General features: G+C 37.0%; 1 protein-coding gene across 2 annotated transcripts in view; it reads right to left on the reverse strand.

Annotated features, from left to right (window-relative positions):
- Window positions 1-14,795: 14,795 nt before the first annotated feature.
- The window catches only part of LOC150105346 (histone-lysine N-methyltransferase MECOM-like), a 290,030-nt gene continuing 282,928 nt past the window's right edge, over window positions 14,796-21,897 (reverse strand). For both annotated transcript variants that reach the window (XM_090394732.1, XM_090394733.1), the window contains one exon: window positions 14,796-18,844. In XM_090394732.1, coding sequence (XP_090250858.1) covers window positions 16,306-18,844 — 2,539 coding nt within the window. In that variant the 3' untranslated portion in view covers window positions 14,796-16,305. The remainder of the gene's footprint in view (window positions 18,845-21,897) is intronic.

Genomic DNA, 21,897 nt, shown 5'->3' on the forward strand with positions numbered 1-21,897 from the left:
TTGTTACCATCATGGTAAAGAAAACTTAGTTGTCTGTGTATAAGAACTCGTGTAAGAGTTGGAAATTCGTGCTTTGCCACAAAGCTGATAAAAAACTATATAACATACACTATGCGAAACAGTCCTAAAGAGAAATTGTGTGTAATCCAAGTAAAAAATGGTTTCACTGTTCCTTTAATAACATTTGTAGTACAACTAACAAACAAAACAAAACAAAATTCTGGTTTTCATTTCTGAAGCAATTTAATGTTGTAATATGAGAAAATCAGTAATGACAAGGGGTATCGTATGAAGTTATATCTTTCACAACCAAAACAGGCAAAATAGACTTTATAGAATTATTTCTTTGCTTTAATCGTCCGCGTGGTTAGTCTAGTGGCTTTGCGCTTCGCAACCATATGCCTGGGGAAGGAGTGTCCTAGGTTCGATCCACGTCGACGACGACGTGAGGAGCTTAAGGAGCTGCCATAGTCAAGTTAGCCGGTCTTGGGCATGGACAGTAGGGTTTTTCCCGCCAGTTTATCCTGGGGTTTTTGACCCCACAAGCAGGCAAACCGGCCTGTGAACACACGCGGATTACAGTCAGGAATACTGACCTAGACATAGGCCTGATTCGTTAGCTATGCCGGTTCCCAGCCTGGATAAAATTTGGTGGGATTAAGATGGTGCCGTACCTCCTGTAAAAGGGACTCGCGGCCGCTGTATCATCATACGAAAATTTAATTATTTTTTTTGCTTTAATTTTCAGGTATTTTAATGTTACGTAAATTTTCAGGTTCTCCTCTAAGAATCTGCTATTTCAAGAAAATTTTAATGTAACACACACACACACACATGTATATATGTGTGTGTGTGTGTGAAAGATTTTCATCAGCAGTCGTTAATTTGGAACAATAAGTTAGCTGCGCGCGCAGCAATATAACATGAAAGAAGGCAACTGCATTCCCTACTCATTCTTTCTGAACTTATCTCTAATTCGCCCACCCAACAACAGCGTTCGTGACAGAACTTTCTCCAAATTGGGCCACACACTGATCAAGTTGCAGTGCTAATTTTTCATTAGTTAATTGGATACTCCTTGTAGTCCTTATCCCGGATGGTTTAAATTCATTGCTATATGAATTTAAAAACTGTGGTTAAATGAATACAATTTCTCAGTTAAAAAACAGTAATTTGAAGAAATGTCCTTCCCTTCTGTGCTAAGAGTTGGTCCTCTGATAATGCCCGGATTTTGAAGACAAACAAAAACCAAACTCGGTATTGTTTGCAAAACCTGCCAGAGGGACGCCGACTTGACTTCAGGGCTCCTTCCGTATCCCAGGAGCTCAAAGTCCTTGCATAGCTTCACGGAGCTGCTGTGGTCACGACCCCTTACCGTGACCAACTTCCGGTCGATGTATTGCGATAAGACTTGTGTCCATCTCACGACTGCAGTGGCAAACCGTGAGGAAGCGCTGCGGTTGAGATTAAAAACGAAAACAAAAACCGAGCGAGCTGTGCAGCGAGTGAGAGAAGTAGGATCCGCCCTAGCACAGGTTAAGGCCAGACGAAGAAAAAAATGAAGCATTGCCATAAACAGAGTTGCTTGCAGGAAGAAGTGGTGGCGAGACAATGCTGTAAGCATTCTTACAGCAAACAAAAAAAGGAGAATTTCGCCATCCTTTTCCAACAGATGGCCTTGAAAGAGATTTGGCGCAGTCCTGTAGTGGTTGTTGCAATCCCGTGAGAAAGGGGATGAAATGTCATTGTCATGTTGTTTCCTTGGAAAAGGTGATAGTCGGCCTACATGAGTTGAGTAAGTCAAACAGCAACTAAGAGAGTGCATTAAGAACGGAGTCAAGGGTATTCCTTTGTATCGATTTATCTTTCCCATGTTTTTCTTAGTTGTATGCTGAATCCACATGTCGATGCTGAATCCTGAAACGTTAAGAGGAAAAAAGATGAATGTAAATACATTGGCATGTGAAGCTAAACTGCTGTGCTCTGATGCACGAAGCTTTCTTTTCTGCGCAGGATACATAACTTATATGTTAGTCCTATAAGAGATTGCGTAAAATTATAACTTCCGGTTTGTTCATATGAACTTAGGAAATGTTCAATGTTTTTTTTTGTTTTTTTTAAGCAGTTCTGAAAATAGTATACATTCTAGGAAGGAATAGCATAATAACTAAAAGAATGGTTATTTATGTACTACAACTCCCTCGCATTAAAAGATTCATCAAAGTATATATATATATATGTATATATATATATATATATATTTTTTTTTATTAATATATATTAACTATTGCAAGACAATTCAAATGGGGAAAGACTAATATTTCAAAAAATCGCTCTATGGTTTTGGACACAGCACAATATAACTCCGAGTGAGTCCCATCAAAAATAACACAAAGTGTTTCAAGATCCTGTAATGATCCACTTTGTCTCCTGGTGCCCATTTTTAAGTAAAGTAGGATAAATGGACAGATCAAGCGCTTAGTGTGGAAACAAAGAACTGTTTGCTGGACGAGGTCCCAGGGCACTGGAAATGACTTAATGTTGTTTCAGCTTTACGACAAAGAACATTCTTGCTGAACAGTTGGAGGCAAGGCACGTGTTAATATACAATTTTCGCCCTTATCCCACGCTAATAGTATATCTTACGCTTAATGTGTCTTCTGGAACAGTGAAAATGAGATGAGAAGAATGAGAGCAGGGTGAAAGTGGTGCAACATCTCCACTTACAGTTTACTTACTTTTGTCATTCTATTGTTCCCAAGGCAGACAAAAAGAGCCATAAGTAAGCTTATTTTGATTAATTCGAGTAAGTCATGTAGTCTCTCGCAGGAAGAGGGAAAACTGTACTAAAAAAAAAAAAAAAATGTATGGAAACTACTAAGTGACGAGAATGCAAGAATTCATAATACATTTTCAGAAAGTGTTAAAATATTTTGCTATTCAATTTAAAGTATTAAAATCTAAGAGATTTCAGGCATCGAACCTGTCCAATATTGATGACTTCACGCCTTGCTGATATGAAGTGCTGATCTGACGAGCCTCCGCAGCTCAGTTAGTAACGATGATGACCTCAGGTTTTAAAGACTGGTTCAAATTCCGTCTTGGAATACGAGGAATCTTTATAAGGCCTTTTTCAACTGAAGGTGACTTCATACAGAGGTTGCATAGTTTCCTAGTAAAGCTTACATCCCACAAGCAGAGAAACCAAGCAAAAGAATACACGCATTTGACAGTCATAGTAGATTATGCAGATATGATTAGCATTACTCATGTTTGAATTAAGGCAACGTTCTTGAATGCGACAGGCGTTGAGTCTAACACGTAACGGGATGTTTATCTAAGAATATATTCTGAAATGAGATGCTCTGAACAAATCAATGTATCATAAGAAAGCTAGCATTCAGCTATTAAAACATTTACAATGAAGATTAAGGATAGCCATTGTCAACAATGTATGTCAGAGTGTAGAATTAATAAACTTTTGCATTTACCAATTATTTTGATACGAAAATGCTTTAAAAAATAAGACAACAACACATTCACAAAAAAGTTCCAACAGATGAAAAGAGCGTTGCATTCATTTATTTCCTCATATAACCACGAGATGACATCGCATAGATATCGCTGCATTGTAAGTGACAAGAGTAGAAGGACGAGTGGAGACAAGTCATATGTATAGATAATCTGATTTTGCATGTACTAAAGCACCAGGAGAAATTCATTGCCGGTTGCCAGAAGTAAACATGATCTCGAAAAAAAGGTTTTAGTCTAGTGTAATGCCTTTGCTAACGTTCTAATGCTTACAATGTTTATTCTAAGCATTCGACTTCGAAGAGATGCCAAAGCTGTCTAAAACAAGAAACAAACCAAATTTGCTCTTCATTTGTAAACTTGTGATTTCGAGTTGGCTGCAAATCTAATCTATAATTCTACTTGCCCGAATATTGCGCAGTTCTTTCTCAACGGAAACGGTGTGCTATACAAATATACACAAGTTAAGACCATTTGCCAACTTCTTGAATCCTAATCTCCGAACCATTTTAATAACAACATTCATCCAAGTTATCAATAATAGCAAGTGCTGACTTCGATGTTAGCAAAATAAATTTTGTCTTGTTTTGCAAAAAAGATGAACTCTTTTCAGACATTTTTACCTAATAATAATATTTTACCCTCTAAATAGGCATAATTGCTGTTTTAGTATAATTCCAACTTCCATTCTCTCTTTCTCCCCCCCCCGTATATGTTGTAATAATTGTATCAATATCATACAATCTGCTTCTTCCATATTCAAGAAACAAATTTTCTTTCTTCAAGCGATATTGGTAAGAAACTATCAATTTTGTACCAATTATGCATTTTCCGCTTCAAAGAAGAGAATTCTCACATGTGGAAATACTAATAATACTTGAATATGCAGAAGCGAGTAATTCGATTATTTATGAACATTTATTTTCTGATTCATTCGACTCCCTATCACACAGATTTTTAGTTTCTGTTGCCTCCATTTGTTACATAATTTTTCGCAGCTTATCAGAAATGGATAGCCAATACATGTAACGGAAAGCTTGGAGCTTTCCGTTTATATCTATTACGACAAAAAAAAAAAAAAAAAAAAAAAGAAACCAGTCACTATTCACAGTCAAATCATCCCCCCCCCCTCCGCATCCGAGAACTAACGTGTTATAGTGAATAAATAATCATTCGTATTTCGAAAAAAACATACTTCGGAATGAAAAGGTCGAAGTGTAAAAATGAAGTGGTAGTTGAAGTATTAGGAACTTGAATGTACACCACTGAAAAGCCTTAGCTCAGAAGTAAGAAACCCTTTATTATCGACTTTGTGTGTGTGTGTTTTCTAAGGAGTGGTTAGTAGGTCGCATTACACTATTGACGATGGGAATTATGCGGTAATATAAATAATAATAATAATAAATGGTTGCATTTCTTTAGAATGCATGAGCAGAAGACAAAAAAAAATGAATCTTTCATATTGAACAAAATAAAAAAAATAACATTAAAGTATAATTTGAAAAAATAATATTTAAGCAAAACCTGAAATATAATTAATTGAAAATTTTAATGAAATATGCTCTGCGTTTACTTTTTTTATAAGGAACATGATATTTAATAACATTAATGTAATTGATAATTTTTGTATTTTATGATTTTCAAAATTGTATTGTGTTTGTTTAGACGAGTACACAAAAAAGCTGCATGAATCCTCATGGCTGCAGCTCTGTCGTAGATCACTGATTATGTTGCAGTCTAAAAATGCTTCAGATACTTTCCAAATGACTGGAAACAGTCCTTCATATTTTTGTTAGATAAAAAAAGCCGATGTGAACTCAGCCCAACTAATGCATTTGTCTATTGCAGTGTGTCTCAAACTTCAGATATCCGCGTACCCCTTCTTAAAATTTCATTATTACCAAGTACCCCTAATTAATTAATAAAAAAAAAACAATTTCATTAATTAATTAAAAATAAATTCATTAATTAATTAAAATTAATAAATTAATTTAAACCATTAATTAAAATTAAATATCTATTTTATTTGAATTTATATGTTCGTGTAAACATAAAATATGATTTATTTTTAAATTTTGGTTCTCGAGAGATGTCAGACGATACACTCTTGTCAATTTCATTTGATCCAGATGCAATATCAACGTTTTCTTGTTGCTTACAGCTACTTGTATTTGCTATATTGCTCTCTTTAGAGGGTTTTATAAATCCAATCTTTAACCAAAGATCCATACGTAAGAATTTGAAAGCTAAAAAAAAAAATACTGTATTTACTCGAATATAACTCTAACTTTTTTCCCAAAATTAAAGCGAAAAAATCGTGTTGCGAGATAGGTGCGGGAATTTTCGGAAACTAAAGTTTTCAGAAAAAAACTGAAAATGATGCGACTTACCAAGAAGCTCCTACTCGCTATCACTACTTTTGGGATCGCGAACAGTTTCTTTGTGTGCATGGTCAAAGTCATCTCCCCAAATAGCGTCATCTTCTTTCCCATTACTTCAAGCAAAAATTACCAGTAATTTACGACTTGAGATACGTAGAGCAGCGAAGAACTGCATATGATTGGTGCGGTATTAACAAAAGATCGCGCGAACCAAAGACAAATTAGCATTTCAGCAGTTGGGTTGAAATGCTAAATCCCTTCAACGGAATTCCATAATATCTGAAACACATTCACTATATATTTCTTAGTTTTAACACGTTAACAACGGGGGTGGTGTCAAGCAAAACCATATGTTCCACCGGCAACATATGGTTTTGCTTGGTCTATAAAGCAGTTTCTGTTGAAGAGGGGATGTGATTCATTAGTTAGTGCCGTTTTATCCCGGTTGTCTCTAATTGCACTGTTTGTTGAAAAATATAATGACTCCTTTAATTATGCATAGCCGAAAATTGCCACGTACCCCCAACGACCTTTCGCGTACCCCAGGGGGTACGCGTACCACACTTTGAGAAACACTGGTCTATTGAATATTCATCAAAATAATTATCAGTGTTTATCAAAGTCCACAAAGTTGGGCTCTGATGCTGTTTGGAGTTATGCCCGAAGCGACTAAAAGCTATGAAGACAAATGTATAAGTCTGTAAACTCTGTGTGTGTGTGTGTGCGCGCGCGCGCGTGCGCGTTCTACCAAAGCCTCCACAGCTTTGGTAGAAAAGGCTATCGATACGAATGCTATTAAACTATCGAAGAAACAAACGCAGCTGGATATTCCAAGGATAAAACATTGTTCATCACTTGCATCCTAGTCAAGAGTGAGAAAGGATGGAATATGAAATTCAGATAATTAAATTACAAACATGGTTTGTTAAACTTGATGCAAAAAAAATTGGTTCATGAATCTTTCAAGACGAAGCATGTCAAGAAATTAACACATGTGACGATTAAAAAAATCTTATGTAGAACAAATTCAGCTACCATCTAAAGTTGGTAAATGAATTTCATGGCATGATGTAAGGTCACCATTGTGTCAATAGGATACCTGAAGAGAATGGGCTAAGGATCTGTAAACCAGACCTTTCAGATTATCCTAAGCCCGTCCACAGTATACTGAATTTCATATACTTTGGGTAAGACGCACATAAAAAAGTGTAAATAAAATAAAAATAAAAAAAGGCCGGTACGGTACTGGTGTTGGCCTGGTTGGCGGAATGGATAGCGTGCCCGCCCTCCAACAAACAGAGGGCGGGCACACTAATTTGTTGGCAAGGCCTGCAAATTAAATATATTTAATTTCCACCCTTTGCCTGGATGCTATAACGCAACTAACTAACGAAGATAACAGACATATTCCTTGCTTGCCTTTCTCATCTCCATCTTATAAACAGGGAGTTGGAATCACAAAAAATTACCATACAAAATATTATCAGGAAACGAAGTGAAGGCACGAGATGAGTCGAACAAGTCACTCGATTTTAAAAGAGCTATGGACAGGTACAATCATTCTGTCATATATGTCATCAGTAGATGGCGCTGATGTAGATGAGTGGTAGTAGAGGTTCAGTGTAGTGGTGGAGATGGAGAGTTGTACAATAGGTGTCCACCCGCGATGAGTCTTCGGACTCCTTGGAGGTGTCACGAATAATAATAATAATAATAATAATAATAATAATATCAACACTGCTATGAAATCATGGAAAACAACTTTAATAGTGAATAATGAAGGATTTGGAGATATCAGCATTAAACGTGGAATTTTCCAAGGTGATTCCATGTCACCATTGCTCTTCAACATTTCTTTGATACCTTTGTCTATGATTCTGAAGAAAGCAAAACTTGGATATGAAATTCCTAAATGTAATATTAAAATTTCCCATCTGTTGTATATGGATGAATTGAAGCTATATGGGAAATCGGCCCAGCAAATAGATTCTTTATTGAACATAGTTCGTATTTTCAGTCAGGACATCAAAATGGAATTTGGTTTAGATAAATGCGCAATTTTATCTATTAAACGAGGAAAAATTAATGACACTAGCAATTTTAATTTTGATCAAGAGAAATATATAAAAGCAATTTCACCTGACGAACACTATAAATACCTAGGAATATTAGAAGCCAATGATATTCTCCACTCGAAAGTTAAACAACAGGCAGCATCAGAATACATCAAAAGAGTTAGAAATATTCTGAAAACAAAACTAAATGGATTGAACACAATTAGAGCAATGAATTCTTGGGCTATACCAGTGATCCGATACACAGCTGGCATAATAAATTGGACAAAAGAAGACCTGGACAAACTAGACCGCAAAACTAGAAAACTAATGACTATGCATCATGCATTACATCCACGAAGTGATGTTGGCCGGTTGTATCTACCGAGGAGAATAGGTGGACGGGGTCTGCTGCAAGTGAGACAGACTGTGGAAGAAGAAGAAATTGGTTTAAGAAATTATATCGACAATAGTTCTGAGCCAATGCTTCAAGCAATTACACAAGAGGGCCTTCTAAGAGCAACAGGAAACAAATCCGATTACAAAAAGGAACAACAAAATATCCGATATGTGCGCTGGAAAAATAAACCCTTGCATAGCCAATTTCATCTAGATACTGAGGACAAAATTGACGTGAACAAGACATGGCAATGGCTACAACACGGATACATTAAAAAGGAAACAGAAGGATTTATTCTAGCAGCTCAAGAACAGGCATTACAAACTAATGCAATCAAAGCAAAAATTTTGAACATCAATAATAACAGCAAATGCAGATTATGCGATCAGAAAGATGAGACTGTAGAACATCTAATCAGTGCCTGCAGCAAAATAGCTCAAACTGACTATAAATAAAGCCATGATCAAGTGGCTAAAATAGTTCATTGGCATGTATGCAAAAAATATGGCTTTTCTACTTCTGATAACTGGTGGCAGCATAAAATAGATCTATTTTATGTCAGGTCTATCGTGTTCCAAATCAGCATTTGGAACATAATATACCTGACATCACAATTATCGAACATCGACAGGTTTGGATTATCGATATTGCAGTACCCAGTGATAACAACATCAACAACAAAGAACTGGAAAAAATTACAAAATATCGAGATCTGGCAATCGAAGTTGGCCGACTGTGGATTAAAAACACACCAAAGTCATTCCAATAGTTATCGGTGCACTTGGTGCAACTTCCAAGAAGCTGTTCAACTATTTACAGCAATTAAAAATCAACGAAGTGACCCCATATGACCTACAAAAAACAGCATTATTTGGAACAGTCCATATTTTACGACGCTACCTGACGGACTATTCTTAGATTCTTGGGAAGAATCTGAATTGTTCTGAATCACCAGTCATATTTTTATTTATATGATATCTTGTTTTGACTGTGTATCAATTATGTGAATAAAATAATATCAACAAGTCCTAAAGAAATTGGAAGATTTCATTGGTTAGAATGGACGTTACAAACATATTAGCATGCAGTTAGTTTTTACTAAAGAATATGGTTCAGTATTTTGCGAGAAATCATTGAAGAAACGCCATGAGAGCACATTAGAAAAATTTACTTTAAAAAAAGCTAAAGAATGCGAGTCATAATTATGAAAATGTCCCCAAATAAATAAGAAAACAATCAATTCAACTCTTAGGAGAATATTAGATGCTACATCCAGAGAGAGAGAGAGCTGCACTGCCTTTTAGCCTCTATCTACTATCTCAAATATTCTTGTATTCTTGATTTCCCTTGCTGTAATTGTAGACTGCATTCATTTTTGGACTGTCTACCATATCACACACATTTAAATAGCCAGTTTATTATGAACACCTACCTAATAGCCATTAACCTTCACAACTCGTCAGGGCATGGACTTCAACAAGCGCTGAAATTGCTCTACGTACAGGAATGGCACCCTATGAAGACAATCGAATTGTACAGTTACTCTGATTGGATTACGGTGGCTCTATAGCAGGAGTGGGGAACCTTTTTAGTATCAAGGGCGAAAATTGCTAATTTAAAAACTTCCGCGGGCGACTGGCAAAATTTAACTGTTATATATAGTGTATGCAGTGTGCAATATATATCTCAATAAGTAAATGTGCAACATTCTCATCTGATATGGTATCTTTTAATTACAATTGTGTAGACATATAATTATAACAATCAAGCAAAGGCTATATTTAATTTATTTAAAAAAGGATATTTATTTTATTTTAACTGAGAACTTTATTAAAGCAATAATAGCATAATAAATATTTCATCAAAGTTAACGAAGCTTACCTTTAGTCTTAAATTTTTTGGTGAGAAGGCAGAAACTGATTTTTTTGTGAAAGCTTAGAAATATTAGCCGCCTTTGATGAGACGGCTACTCGTAGTTCATTGGCGAGATTTTCGTCAGTGAGTCTTGTACGAAGGCGATTTTTTACCAGACTTAATTTTGAAAAAAATTGCTCGCATAGTAGAAAACTGAGAAGCTATTTTCAAGGCGTTATTTTTTAAAGAAGGGAATTTCTCAGAATCAATAGTTTTATAAAAGTCCAATATAGGCAGATATTTTGATCTCAAAGTGTGATCACACTGTTATCAGTGTTTTATTTCAGCAAAAGGGCGAATTGAAATAGACTCGCGGGTGAGGGGTTCCCCATCCCTGCTCTATAGAGAACAGTCCACTCCCCCCCCCCTCTATCTGTACAGCAGACTTAATGAGGTTGAGATCTCAACCTCACTGGTGCATATGCAGGACAAAGTTGCTATTTCGCCTGGGAAAAGTACTAAGTACGCGTGCTGAAGTTAACAAATGAATAACTTCAGCCTGAAGGGATGCCACTGGCCTGTAACTATGTTCAAATAGGCAGTAGCATCCTGTACCAACTTTTCCTTCAACGCGAAACAACTAACTAACAATTAACTAACAAATGTTATTAATCCCAACAGACGCGATTAGAAACCTGAAAGAAAAATGCTAGAACTACTTCAGTACTTTAATCTTAATATTGACTACATCCGCATAACGTTTATTTGCAGATATACTACTTAATACTTCTAATATTGTTTTGTATAAATGAACAAAAATATAAATTATTTTATTTAAGTTATTTTAATAGATAATCGTTTAGAATATTAATTATTTGTGCAAGCTGAAACGTGCCTATTTAGAAAACTATATTAACTGTATTTATAATAAGTAATAAATCACTTCTTAGATTAGCAGACGCCTACCTGTATGCCATTATGGTAGAATGACAAATATCTCTTAGTTAAGCCTTTCTAGTTGAATATTATATTCGCAAATATTTATCCGCAGCGAATATAACTAACTGAATCGTTATTTTCTTAATGTCTTGACTTTATCAACTTTTTAACAGAAAACTTGTTCTAACGATTATCACCCATTATTTTTTCTAAAGCTAATCGACATTACACCATTTCACGTAAATTCAGTGATAACTTCTTAATGTACGACGTAGCTATCATATTTACAGGGACCTCTAGTGGAAGAATTACTCTTTGATTTTCAATAAAAATTAATATTATTCACACGTTCATTTTGATATAAAAATGAACTGTTCATAAGAGAGAGCTCAATTGTAAAGTTTTATATATCAGCGTAAGAATAAATATTATTTATGTCATTACTATTTTCTGTGCATAAACAATTTACAACTTATTTTAACAAATAATATATCAAATTTATTTCTGTGAAAATAGACTAATCATTCCGACCAAGCTGACAAGACTATTTTTGCTTTTTCACAGTTTTGATAGCCTGTTATGCCTGTTAAGTTTGTCTACTTGATGCTAATCCAAAATTTCCGATTGGTTGATGCGTGTGATGTAACATACCACTTCACATTACGCTTCGAGTATTTTGCATAACAGCGAAATACCTAAAGAGAGGCTTCATTTGAACTTATTTAATATTTTTTGTTGGCTGTAAACATAAGAAGCTATGTTTTCTGCAGCCAAAGATTATAAAGGGAAGTAAAGCAGTGGATTAAAAATAATGTAAATATAAAACGTGTTCCTATTAAAATAAACATAATTTGCATTCATTGACAATTAGTAAAGTTATAATTCTCTGATTATGAATATATAGGTAGATAAATACATAATGTAATTGTGGGAAACCAAAGCTCATTAAGAATGTATCTATTGAGAGGTTAATAATAAATATAAGGGCGGCTTTATAACGCAAAAACAACTTAAAAAACAACATGCAAAAAAAGCAAGCAATGAAAGTTACTTATTGCTGAATAATAATGATTTACAATATCAGTCTACTGACTTACTTTAACCATTAATGAATGATTAAGTGAATTATTATATAATGTTAACTGTTATATTTAAATACTTTCTTGGTTCCCTTATACGAGAGTAATTAAAAAATGTATTTTCGAAATTTTATTTATTTATTTGATCTCCTTGTTGAATGTGCCATCTCAACCATTTCCATTAAACTTTACTAGTATTTATGATATTTGATCTTGACTGTCAGACTTGTCTTGTTGATTTATTTCCTAGAACATGGCCGCTTTGCCGATTATATCTTCTAAAGAAGAACATCGTGCAGTGATTCAAGTTTGATGGACTGAGGATGTCTTCTTCATATTCAGATTTGGTTGTATTTTTGTTACAGTAGTGTAATCTCTCTCTCTCTCTCTCTCTCTCTCTCGTAGCGTCTGACATTGAAAGAAAATACTTTCTATAAGTCACAAACATTGTAAAGTTAGTGACTTACAGAAATTACGAGACATTAGAAAGAGCTCTGATTAAATTCGTAACATTGATAAATATACACCCTCTGTTCAAAAAGAAACCGAACTTTTTGAAAATAGAAGAAATTAGTCGCGCCACCTGTTGTATCTTTTTGTTGTGGAAAGCAGAAACCTTCATTAGTGTTGTGTCAACTGTTTATGACATTTGTTTCATTAGAAGCCGAGTTATAGTGCCAAAAGTGACAGTGTGTTTTGACGAACGGTCGTTCGTCACGATATTCATTCCGTACGTGACGAATTCTCGCTATCAATCGCTTCAAAACTTCATTGAAACGGTCAATGGTAAAATTCACGTTTGGCCAGGAGGAACGAAGTCTTTGTGGATAATGCCCTTGGAATCGTGGAAACAAATCAGCATTGTCTTTACTTTTGACTTCACCAAGCGACTATTTTTTGGATGCCCTTCTTCTATTGGTCTCCACTCAGCACTCTGGCGCTTAGTTTCGGGCTCATACTCAAAACACCACGTTTCGTCACCAGTAACGATCGTTTCAAGGAAGTTTGAGTCCTTACGAGCGGTTTTAATGAGGTCCTTGCAGTGTTCAATTCGATACATTTTTTGGTCGTCGGTCAATTGTGGGGAACAAATCGCGAATTCAATTTACGAAGGCCCAAACTCTCGGTCAAAATGTTGTGCACAGTCGACTTTGGAATCCCAAATTCATCTTTAATCAATCTCGAGGACGATGTCAGGTTTTCTTTGATGAAATCACGCACGTTTTGGATGTTATCTTCGTTCAGTCCAGTTTTTGGAAGTCCCGGCTTTTCGTCGTCCTCAAGCATCTCATGACCACTTTGAAATCGCTTAAACCACTCGTAAACTTGAGTAGGGGGTAAGCATTCATCACCGTATGCTTTTTGAAGCATTTGATGCGTTCGGTAAAACTTTTATCAAGTTTAACACAAACGTCAATCGCAGTTCTCTGTTTGAAACTCATTTTTCAACCGTTCGCCAAAACACACTGTCACTCTTGGCATTATAATTCGGCTTCTAATGAAATAAATGCCATAAACAGTTGACACAACACTAATGAAGGTTGCCGCTTTCGACAACAAAAAGATACAACAGGTGGCGCCACTAGTTTCTTCTATTTTCGAAAAGTTCGGGTTCTTTTTTGGACAAATGGTGTATTATATGCATGTGCATTAAAGATATTCTGAAGAAGAAACAGTTTTTCTTCATAAATGACAGAATGCCTGAGGGAAAAAAAATGGGGCTATTCTGTCACCAATCGCGTTTATATTTGTAATCAATTCATAAAATAAATTTTAAATGGCATCAAATATAAACAAGCAAAGATAGTCATTTGTTCATTTCTTCATGAGCATTTGCTACCTTGTTTTTATATACTCAGGATGTTTCAAAATGAAGTATGTTAAGTTGTTGTTTTTTTAAGATAGAAAAACTATATTTATGGCATTAATCATCCTGCATAATAAAACAGTTTCTTGGTTCTTGTTTGCAATCACAATTTTTTTAAAAAGCTTCACGTCAAAATAAGCTCAGAGCAAGTTAAGAGTAGACTTTTACTAAGCATGGAAATGATACATTTAAGAATACTGACATGGATCGACTTCAACAAGATGCTTAACAGACTGGATTTTCCCATCTTTATTCCTGATCATTTAGTTCGGGCTTTTCTATTTCATTCACTATTCTGTTATTCATGTAATAACATCTGTATATGAAGATAAGTTCACATGAAGTTCCCCCCCCCCCTGAAAATTTATCACTTTTCCAAATCATTATTTTTTTTTTTTTTTCATTGTCTAATCTCGAGTAATATATTTTCAGTTTATTTCTGCATACGTTCTGAACAGAATTTCATTTCAGGTCGGTTAGCACCATCATCATGTAGAATTATATCGACCAGACCAAACCTGGAAATAATTCCAGACAGAGAAAGACTAAATGATATGCAATGTCGATGTTTATAGTTGGTTACGATATTCAGTTTCGTGCGGTAAAGTGCTTTGAAAATCAATCTTATTGGATTCAGATTCTCAAATCATACTTTAATAGTCATGTGAACAAAACAGAGCGACACAGTAATCACTAAAATTTCCATTTATTTTCAACTTTGCAAGTCAGATTGCCCAATGACCTACAAGATTCATTCTAAACCGATTTTTTTGACAAATTCTGCTGATGCCTCTGTACATGTGTTTCAAAAACAACCAACAAAAACAATAATACATATGACACAGACTGGTTCGACTATATATATGATGAATGATTATACAACTGGTGACTTAATAAAAAGCAAAAAGTAGTGTTCTTCACGGTTCTTGCAAGTTTTATGCTTTCGTGATGCCAAATGATGACCCATCTCGTATTTATAAGCTAACTGTGCCTTTACATACACACACAAAAATCGATATTTTTGAGGAACCTGTTTCTAGCAATGTTATTGCTGCACCAACGATTCTTGTAACAGCCAGAAAAGTCATTTTGTTGGATGACAAACTTGCAAAAAACGTGAAAAATTCAAAAAATGTAATTATAACTGCCCAGGATCTTTGAACAAGATAGAGCGTCGTTGGCAAGAATTCTGGGCCTAAGCAATCACTAGCTAAAATAAGGCACATAATGCAGTAAAAAACTGACCAAATGTTGAAACACAAATTTCGTATACTGTGTGCAAATTTTTCAAGACCGCAGCAGATACCTCCACCCATGTTGGCAATGGTAATAAATAGAATTTGTAAACAGTGCAAGAAAGTTCACAAATAAATACAGAAGGGGAGGTTCTGAGGTGGTGTTTAATTTTTTTTTATTCTTTAATTTTGCATGTGTTGTTTTTGTAAAGTGTTAGTCGTGAGTTTGGAGTGCTGAATGGCCCAAACTAGATCGATAACAATTATCTCTAGTAAACTTAATATCTTTGATAAACCTATAAACATGAAATACTACATTCAACACACTATTACACATTAAATCATTTATACAGTTTTAAACTTCTGTAATGAGAACAAAAAACTACATGAAAAAAGGGCTCATTTGAATACATGAAAAAAAAAACTTACAGAACAAACAAAAAACTAAGTTAAATTAAGTAACTTCTCCGTTGCCATTGTGCTGTAGAAGGAATGGAGCTGAAACGTCTTCTTAAGTCTACTACTGAGCGAAATTGTTCTTTACGAAAGGCGTAATGCTTGTATTTGTACCGAAATTGGTTCTTTGGGAGGGCAGAGATTCACACGGGAGAAGGGCGGGATTGAAAGACCACAACATGATGAGCAAATCAAAAGCATACAAATCAAAAGTTTTGACGCTGCGGCATCTCACTGAATGGTGGTGCAATTCGAGATGTCCACTTAGCGTCCCTGGAGAACTGACGAGGGGTTTACGTGGATGGGGTTGGGTTAAGTAGGATTTTTTTTTTAGTTCACTGGTTTTTTAAAATTTTTATTTTGATGCATTTTACAGAGTAGCCTTGCGACCTTTACCCCAACGGCTGGCGGACATGTCCGATCAACCTCTCACAGGCAAGCGTTTGATGAACGCTCAGTTCTCGTGGGTTTGACTAGCATCATTAACTGAGGTCGTGGATTGCCACTCTTCACTCCGTGCCGATTACCGGCGTTTCTTGGAAAGGTACTGTCGAATTACCTCCGTTTGACGGTTCTTTGTCTTCTGTGACGGGACCACCCCTGCTGCCATTTTCTTGCACCCCGTTAGGCAAATCCCGTTTTCGGTTTAAAGACATCATCACTTCGTATGCCAAGGCTTTTTGCTGGATCAACTTCGTCTCGCCGTTTCGGATTGGCGGTAGGTCAGTAGAACCACTGACCACTTCACGGGTAGACTCGGGACTCTTCGACTCTTTACAGAGTGGAGGTGGAGACGTGAACGATCCCAATTGAAGCCTCTGTTTTTTCGCAGTAGGTTCGTCATTTTCGTTGTTATTCTCGGGTTGCCCTTCAACCTCTCCGTTTTCGCTCTGAACACTTCGAGGACTGGTGTGATGTGACGATCCTGGTTCGCACTTTGGATACATTTCGGGAGGGTCAAAGTCGCCAGGATCAACAATCTCCTGGTCGGCAGTAGGACTGCTGTTAGTGACCTTACCGATAAAGTTTCTTATTTCGTCAAAATAAGCTGCTTCGTCTTTTTCCTCGGCGTCAGCGCCCTTCGGGGAATCATCGAGGATGGTTGGCCCATCGGACTCGTGTTTCTTTAAGTGTCGATCTAAGTTCGTCTGCTGACCAAAGCAGCGGTCACAGAGTGGACATTTAAAGGGCTTCTCCTTATTGTGGATGTTCCTAACGTGCCGCTGGAGGTTAGACGAGATGCTGAATGAACGCTCACAGTATTTACACTTGTAAGGTTGCTCGCCCGTGTGGGTTCGGAGATGTCGAGTTAGATTGGCTGAACGAGGGAAAATTTTACCACAGAACTTGCAGGAGTATCGCTCTTTAGCCTTGTTGAGATGCGGAGAGAGCATCTCGTGCATTGGCTTACCGACCTTCTCCATGTGAGCACGCATGAATTCGAAAGGCGGGTTTGTACCCAGAAGAGGACTGAGAAAGGGATACCGAGGAGGGAATGGCGTCATTAATCGGTCTGGACTGCCAAAGAGATTGAACGGTGGCTTCTCTTGCTGTATTCGGTACATTGACTCCAGAAACATAGGGTGGATGGGCCTGGGATAAGCCATCGGTACCTTTGATGGAGAAGGTGGCGCTGCTGACACCGCAACTGTTGTTTCGAGTTTTGGTTCTGGAACCGGAGGATCGGGAGGTGGGGGAGGTTTTTCTCTCTCCTTCTCTCCTTTTTCTTTCTCTCCAAATACGTGAGTTTTATGAGGATTCTCTTCTGGTGCAGGAGCTTTCTTGTAAGACAGTCTGAGATCAAGTGGTTGATCCTCGGATTTCATTTCCTCCTTGACTTTCGATTGAAACTCTGGAGACTCTTCCGGTGGCATCCTATTCTTATTACGGGAAAGGTCAAATGGCATGTCCATTTCTGCTGAACAGTTGACTGACAGTGGTCGAAGCAGGCCACTAGATGACATGACAGGAGCTACAGAGGCCGGTTCGGGACATACAGCACCTTGCTTCGGAGAATTCTGTCTTTGGTTCGTGAACATGATCGTGGTAGGGGGCTCAACGTGATGGTGCGATGAAGAGTTAGGAGAGGTTCCAAGAGACAGGATCGTGTCGCCTTCTGACTCTGCTTCGCTGAACGATGAAATGTCTTCTCCAGTATCGGAAGTCACTTCTTCGGAAGCCTCCGACTCAGATCCTTCTGAGTTTGGCTTCTCCGTCTTCACCAAATAGTCCGACTCCTGTTTGGAGGAGGATGCAGACGCATTCGAAGACAAAAACTGATCAATCAAAGCTTGTTTTTGATGTTCCTGACTGACCGTTGGCTGTACAAGCAGGGACGTGTCGGGGATTAAAGGTGGAGGTGCCGGAAGGCCCGCTCCAGTGAAGAGTGGATAACCGAAGAGTGACGGAGGGTAGAACGGAAAACCAGGTCGAGGGTAAAAGATGAGGGGATTCGTTGGAGGAGCTATACTCATAGGCACGGCTTTGTCCGGGTCGTAGGTAGTATGGGGCGCTGTAGTCACTGGGAAATTGGATACAGAATTCAGGGTGGAAGTCGGTGTAGCCGTTCCTTCACAGAATCGTTTATGTTTCGAGAGTGATGTCACTGCAGAAAAAGCTTGTCCACACTTGTGACACTTGATCTGCATGCGACACGTAGCGTGCATGCGTTTGTGACGACACAGGTTGGAGAATTGGGTGTACGCCTTGAAACACACCTCACACCTGAAAGGTTTCACGCTGCTGTGAATGTGAGTATGCTGTTTCAGACCACTAGAGGTCGCGAAGGTCTTTCCACACTCGGGACAGGCGTGAGACCTCGCTCCGATATGCTGAGATCTGATGTGCCTCTGGAGATTACTAGGATCGGTGAAGACTTTTTTGCAATTCTCGCAGACGTAGCGACGCGATTCGTCATGCGCTACCTGGTGGCGGATTAAGTTACTCTTCCAGTTGAATACTTTAGAGCACTGGCTACACTTGTATTCTCTTTCGCCTCCACCACTACTGTCTTCGGAAAACTGACTGCAGCCAAGAGACTCGTGGGGCCTGTTAAAAGGGAAAAAAAAAATAGTTATTTCTGCTTACAATATACTCGTAGTTTCAAAATATGAAAATAAGAGCCTACTCCACAAAATCTTCTTTTAGATAATGACAATGGAAAACTTTGATATTATGACAAACTTATTTCTTTCTTCGCGAGAATATAAAGAGGTCGTGGAGGAAATTTGACACATGATGATCTTAAAACACTTTTATAATTTTGTAGTTATGTTATGAATCTTTAAACATGAAGAAAAATAATATATTATTATTAATGATATCAATATGTAAATCATGAAATTAAAAGTATCTGTTACATTAAATATATACTTCTTTCAACGAACACAGTCGATATCTTCGCTATTTTTCGAGAAAAAAAAATACGCCCAATGCTTTGTATTTATATACTTTCATTTTAAATCCAGTAGTTCTTTGCTGGATTTAAAATGAATTCGATGTCTTAAAGAAGAACATTTCATTTTGAAAACGTTTTTCTTCCCATATTGGAAATTATGGAGACCTCATCGTTACTAGGAATGCTCTCTACATGTTTGCTTTTGCTTTTAATATCACTCTTATCTAAACCTTGTGAAAGTAAAAAAAAAAAAAAAAAAAAAAGCTCCAGAAGAAAAACCTGGAATTATAGTTCAATGATAAAGACAGTGGGTCGAAATAACATCTTACATGACGAGAATCTAATAAGACTTTGGACCAGTTTCACCGAGAAAAATTATTATTAAGGAAACTGTGTGGTGCTGTTTCAGAAGACACTAAATGAGAAGCAAGAGAGTAGTATCCCCCCCCCCCACTTCCCCTTTCCCCATTACAACTTTTACGCTTTCACTAAATGCCTCGCAAGTATCGAAATCTGTGGGGGAAGGATGGCCAGAAGTGGGTTATTGGATCTCGTTTTCGTGGGGTAATTTGAGGGTTGGTCTGGAGGCAACAACGGTGTTCATTACAGCGTGCACTGTTCTCTACAAACGACCATTTAAAATATGTTTAAGAGCTTCCGGCGTGGTGATGCACATAATACCACTTTGTCTACGAAAAGGTTGAGGAGTTACAACAAGAAACGTAATAACGGGGTTTTCTTCCGAAATGACCGTTTTCACGAGCTGCAAAAGCATGTCGTCATGGATCGCTAATGTTGGATTAGCTCGCCCCAGTCGGAAGTGTGTCAAAGGGGTTAGAAATAGCTGTCGCTACGGGGACAATCATCTGTTTGTTGAAGTTCCCTCGCTACTTTTCGTGCCCTACATCACGCTGGCAAAGGCATGTTACGGAGGCGATGCAAACGTTTAATATCTGCCTTAGGGATAACCTATATTCCCAGAAGACTAATTACACTTATCCCCTTTCATTACAGCTGATAAGTGTCTTGATCTGCTTAAAGACATGCCTGTGCTTAAGAAGTTTTTTTGAGGAGCCTTTTTACCATTGCTAAAATGGGTTTCCGTTTCTGGCACTATGGAGAAGTGTTAGAGGATCCATCCATTATATTTAATCGTACCACAGCTTCCTACTATTTCATGCCAGTCCAGGTCGGTTCAGGACATCTTTGCTTAATTGCAGAAAGCATTAAGTATTTCTTGTCTCCATTTTTTTTTTTTTTTGAATATTCTCAATGAACATTTATGCCAAAAAATTATATTACAATTCCAGTTTATAATAACCAACAAACGATTTTATTTATAAAGGGGTCATGTTAATTATCCTTTCTCCAGGTTAATTAATCTTGCTGAAGAAACACTTCACACGCACCGGATAACACGCAACCTATTTACAAATCCATTAATTATAACTATTAATTCCCAATCAGTAAGTATACAAAATTCTACTTCTAAAAGGAAATGAGTTGTTTTCTGTTTTTTTTTCTAAGCCGTTTTAAGATAAATATTAATTAATTTAAACCTAAAAGAACATCTATCATTTATAAATATAATTAAAAACTTAGACTATAAAGAAGGAGCTTTGTATTTGGTGGTATGCAAAACTCCTCTGTGTAAATGCTAAGCGATGTTGATTCACTGAAGATCTGATCGTTCACTCCATCACCTAACTATTTTCATAGAATAAGTTAAGAGCCACTTTTATTTATGTATTCATTCTCATGAATTATTAGAAGGCAATTAAAAAGGCAATAGTAATAATATGTTTATGTAATACAGATTGCTATTCTTCAGTGAAATTAACCATTTCGATAATCTGTGGCATGTAAACCCACTTTGTGCTGAAAACATGCTTCTTCATTGCATGGATCTTTTAGTGAAAGGATCGCAATTAACGAGAGTCATACCTGGGCAGTGGAGTACACGCTGCGTGTTGCCCAAGTGGCATGCGTTCAGAAGTGGTGATGTGTTTTATCGTATTCTTATTAACTGAGAATTCACGTCTCGTTTGATGCAACGATGCGATCTGCATCCACAAACTTGTTCCAGATCAATAAGTAGCCTCTTTCCATCCTCTGCTATCACTCTTTGCACCGTATGTTGTGAAAGCAGAGGTAGGCTGGATCCGTTGCAACCACAAACGCCATCGTGTAGTAGGATTGATACACAATTTCACTGCTGTCGCAGACTGTTGTTGGCATTGTTGATTAACGGTGGTGTGTCTTCCATTGCTTTTTGCATATTAAGAATTCTAATAGCTTAAAATATATGTTTTGTTTATTATTAGCATTATTCCTATTAATAAAAGAGGGATAGGAGAGCGATCCGTCTACTGTAATGGAGTTTAAAAATATTTATTACGTGAAAATGTCTCAAAAGAAGAAGAAATCATTTCGACGCTGCTAGAAATAAATTTTGAAGTAATATTTTTAAAACAGCTGTTCCGCTCTCTCTCTCTCTCTCTCTCTCTCTCTCTCTCTCACACACACACACACACACACACACAAATACACGCACGCGCGCGCGCAACTCAACTCCTTCCTATTCGTTATTATGCGAATCTCAGTGCATTTATTCAGCATAACTAGAATTTAGTCTGGTTTTTCCGAATGTCATAATTGTACTTCGTAGGGTTGCAAGCTTAAAAAGAATAATAATTTATTGCTT

This window comes from Typopeltis vanoorti, chromosome 6 (genome assembly GCF_054136105.1).
Source record: "Typopeltis vanoorti isolate ZY-2024b chromosome 6, IOZ_Tvanoo_1.0, whole genome shotgun sequence".
Classification (NCBI taxonomy): Eukaryota; Metazoa; Arthropoda; class Arachnida; order Uropygi; family Thelyphonidae; genus Typopeltis; species Typopeltis vanoorti.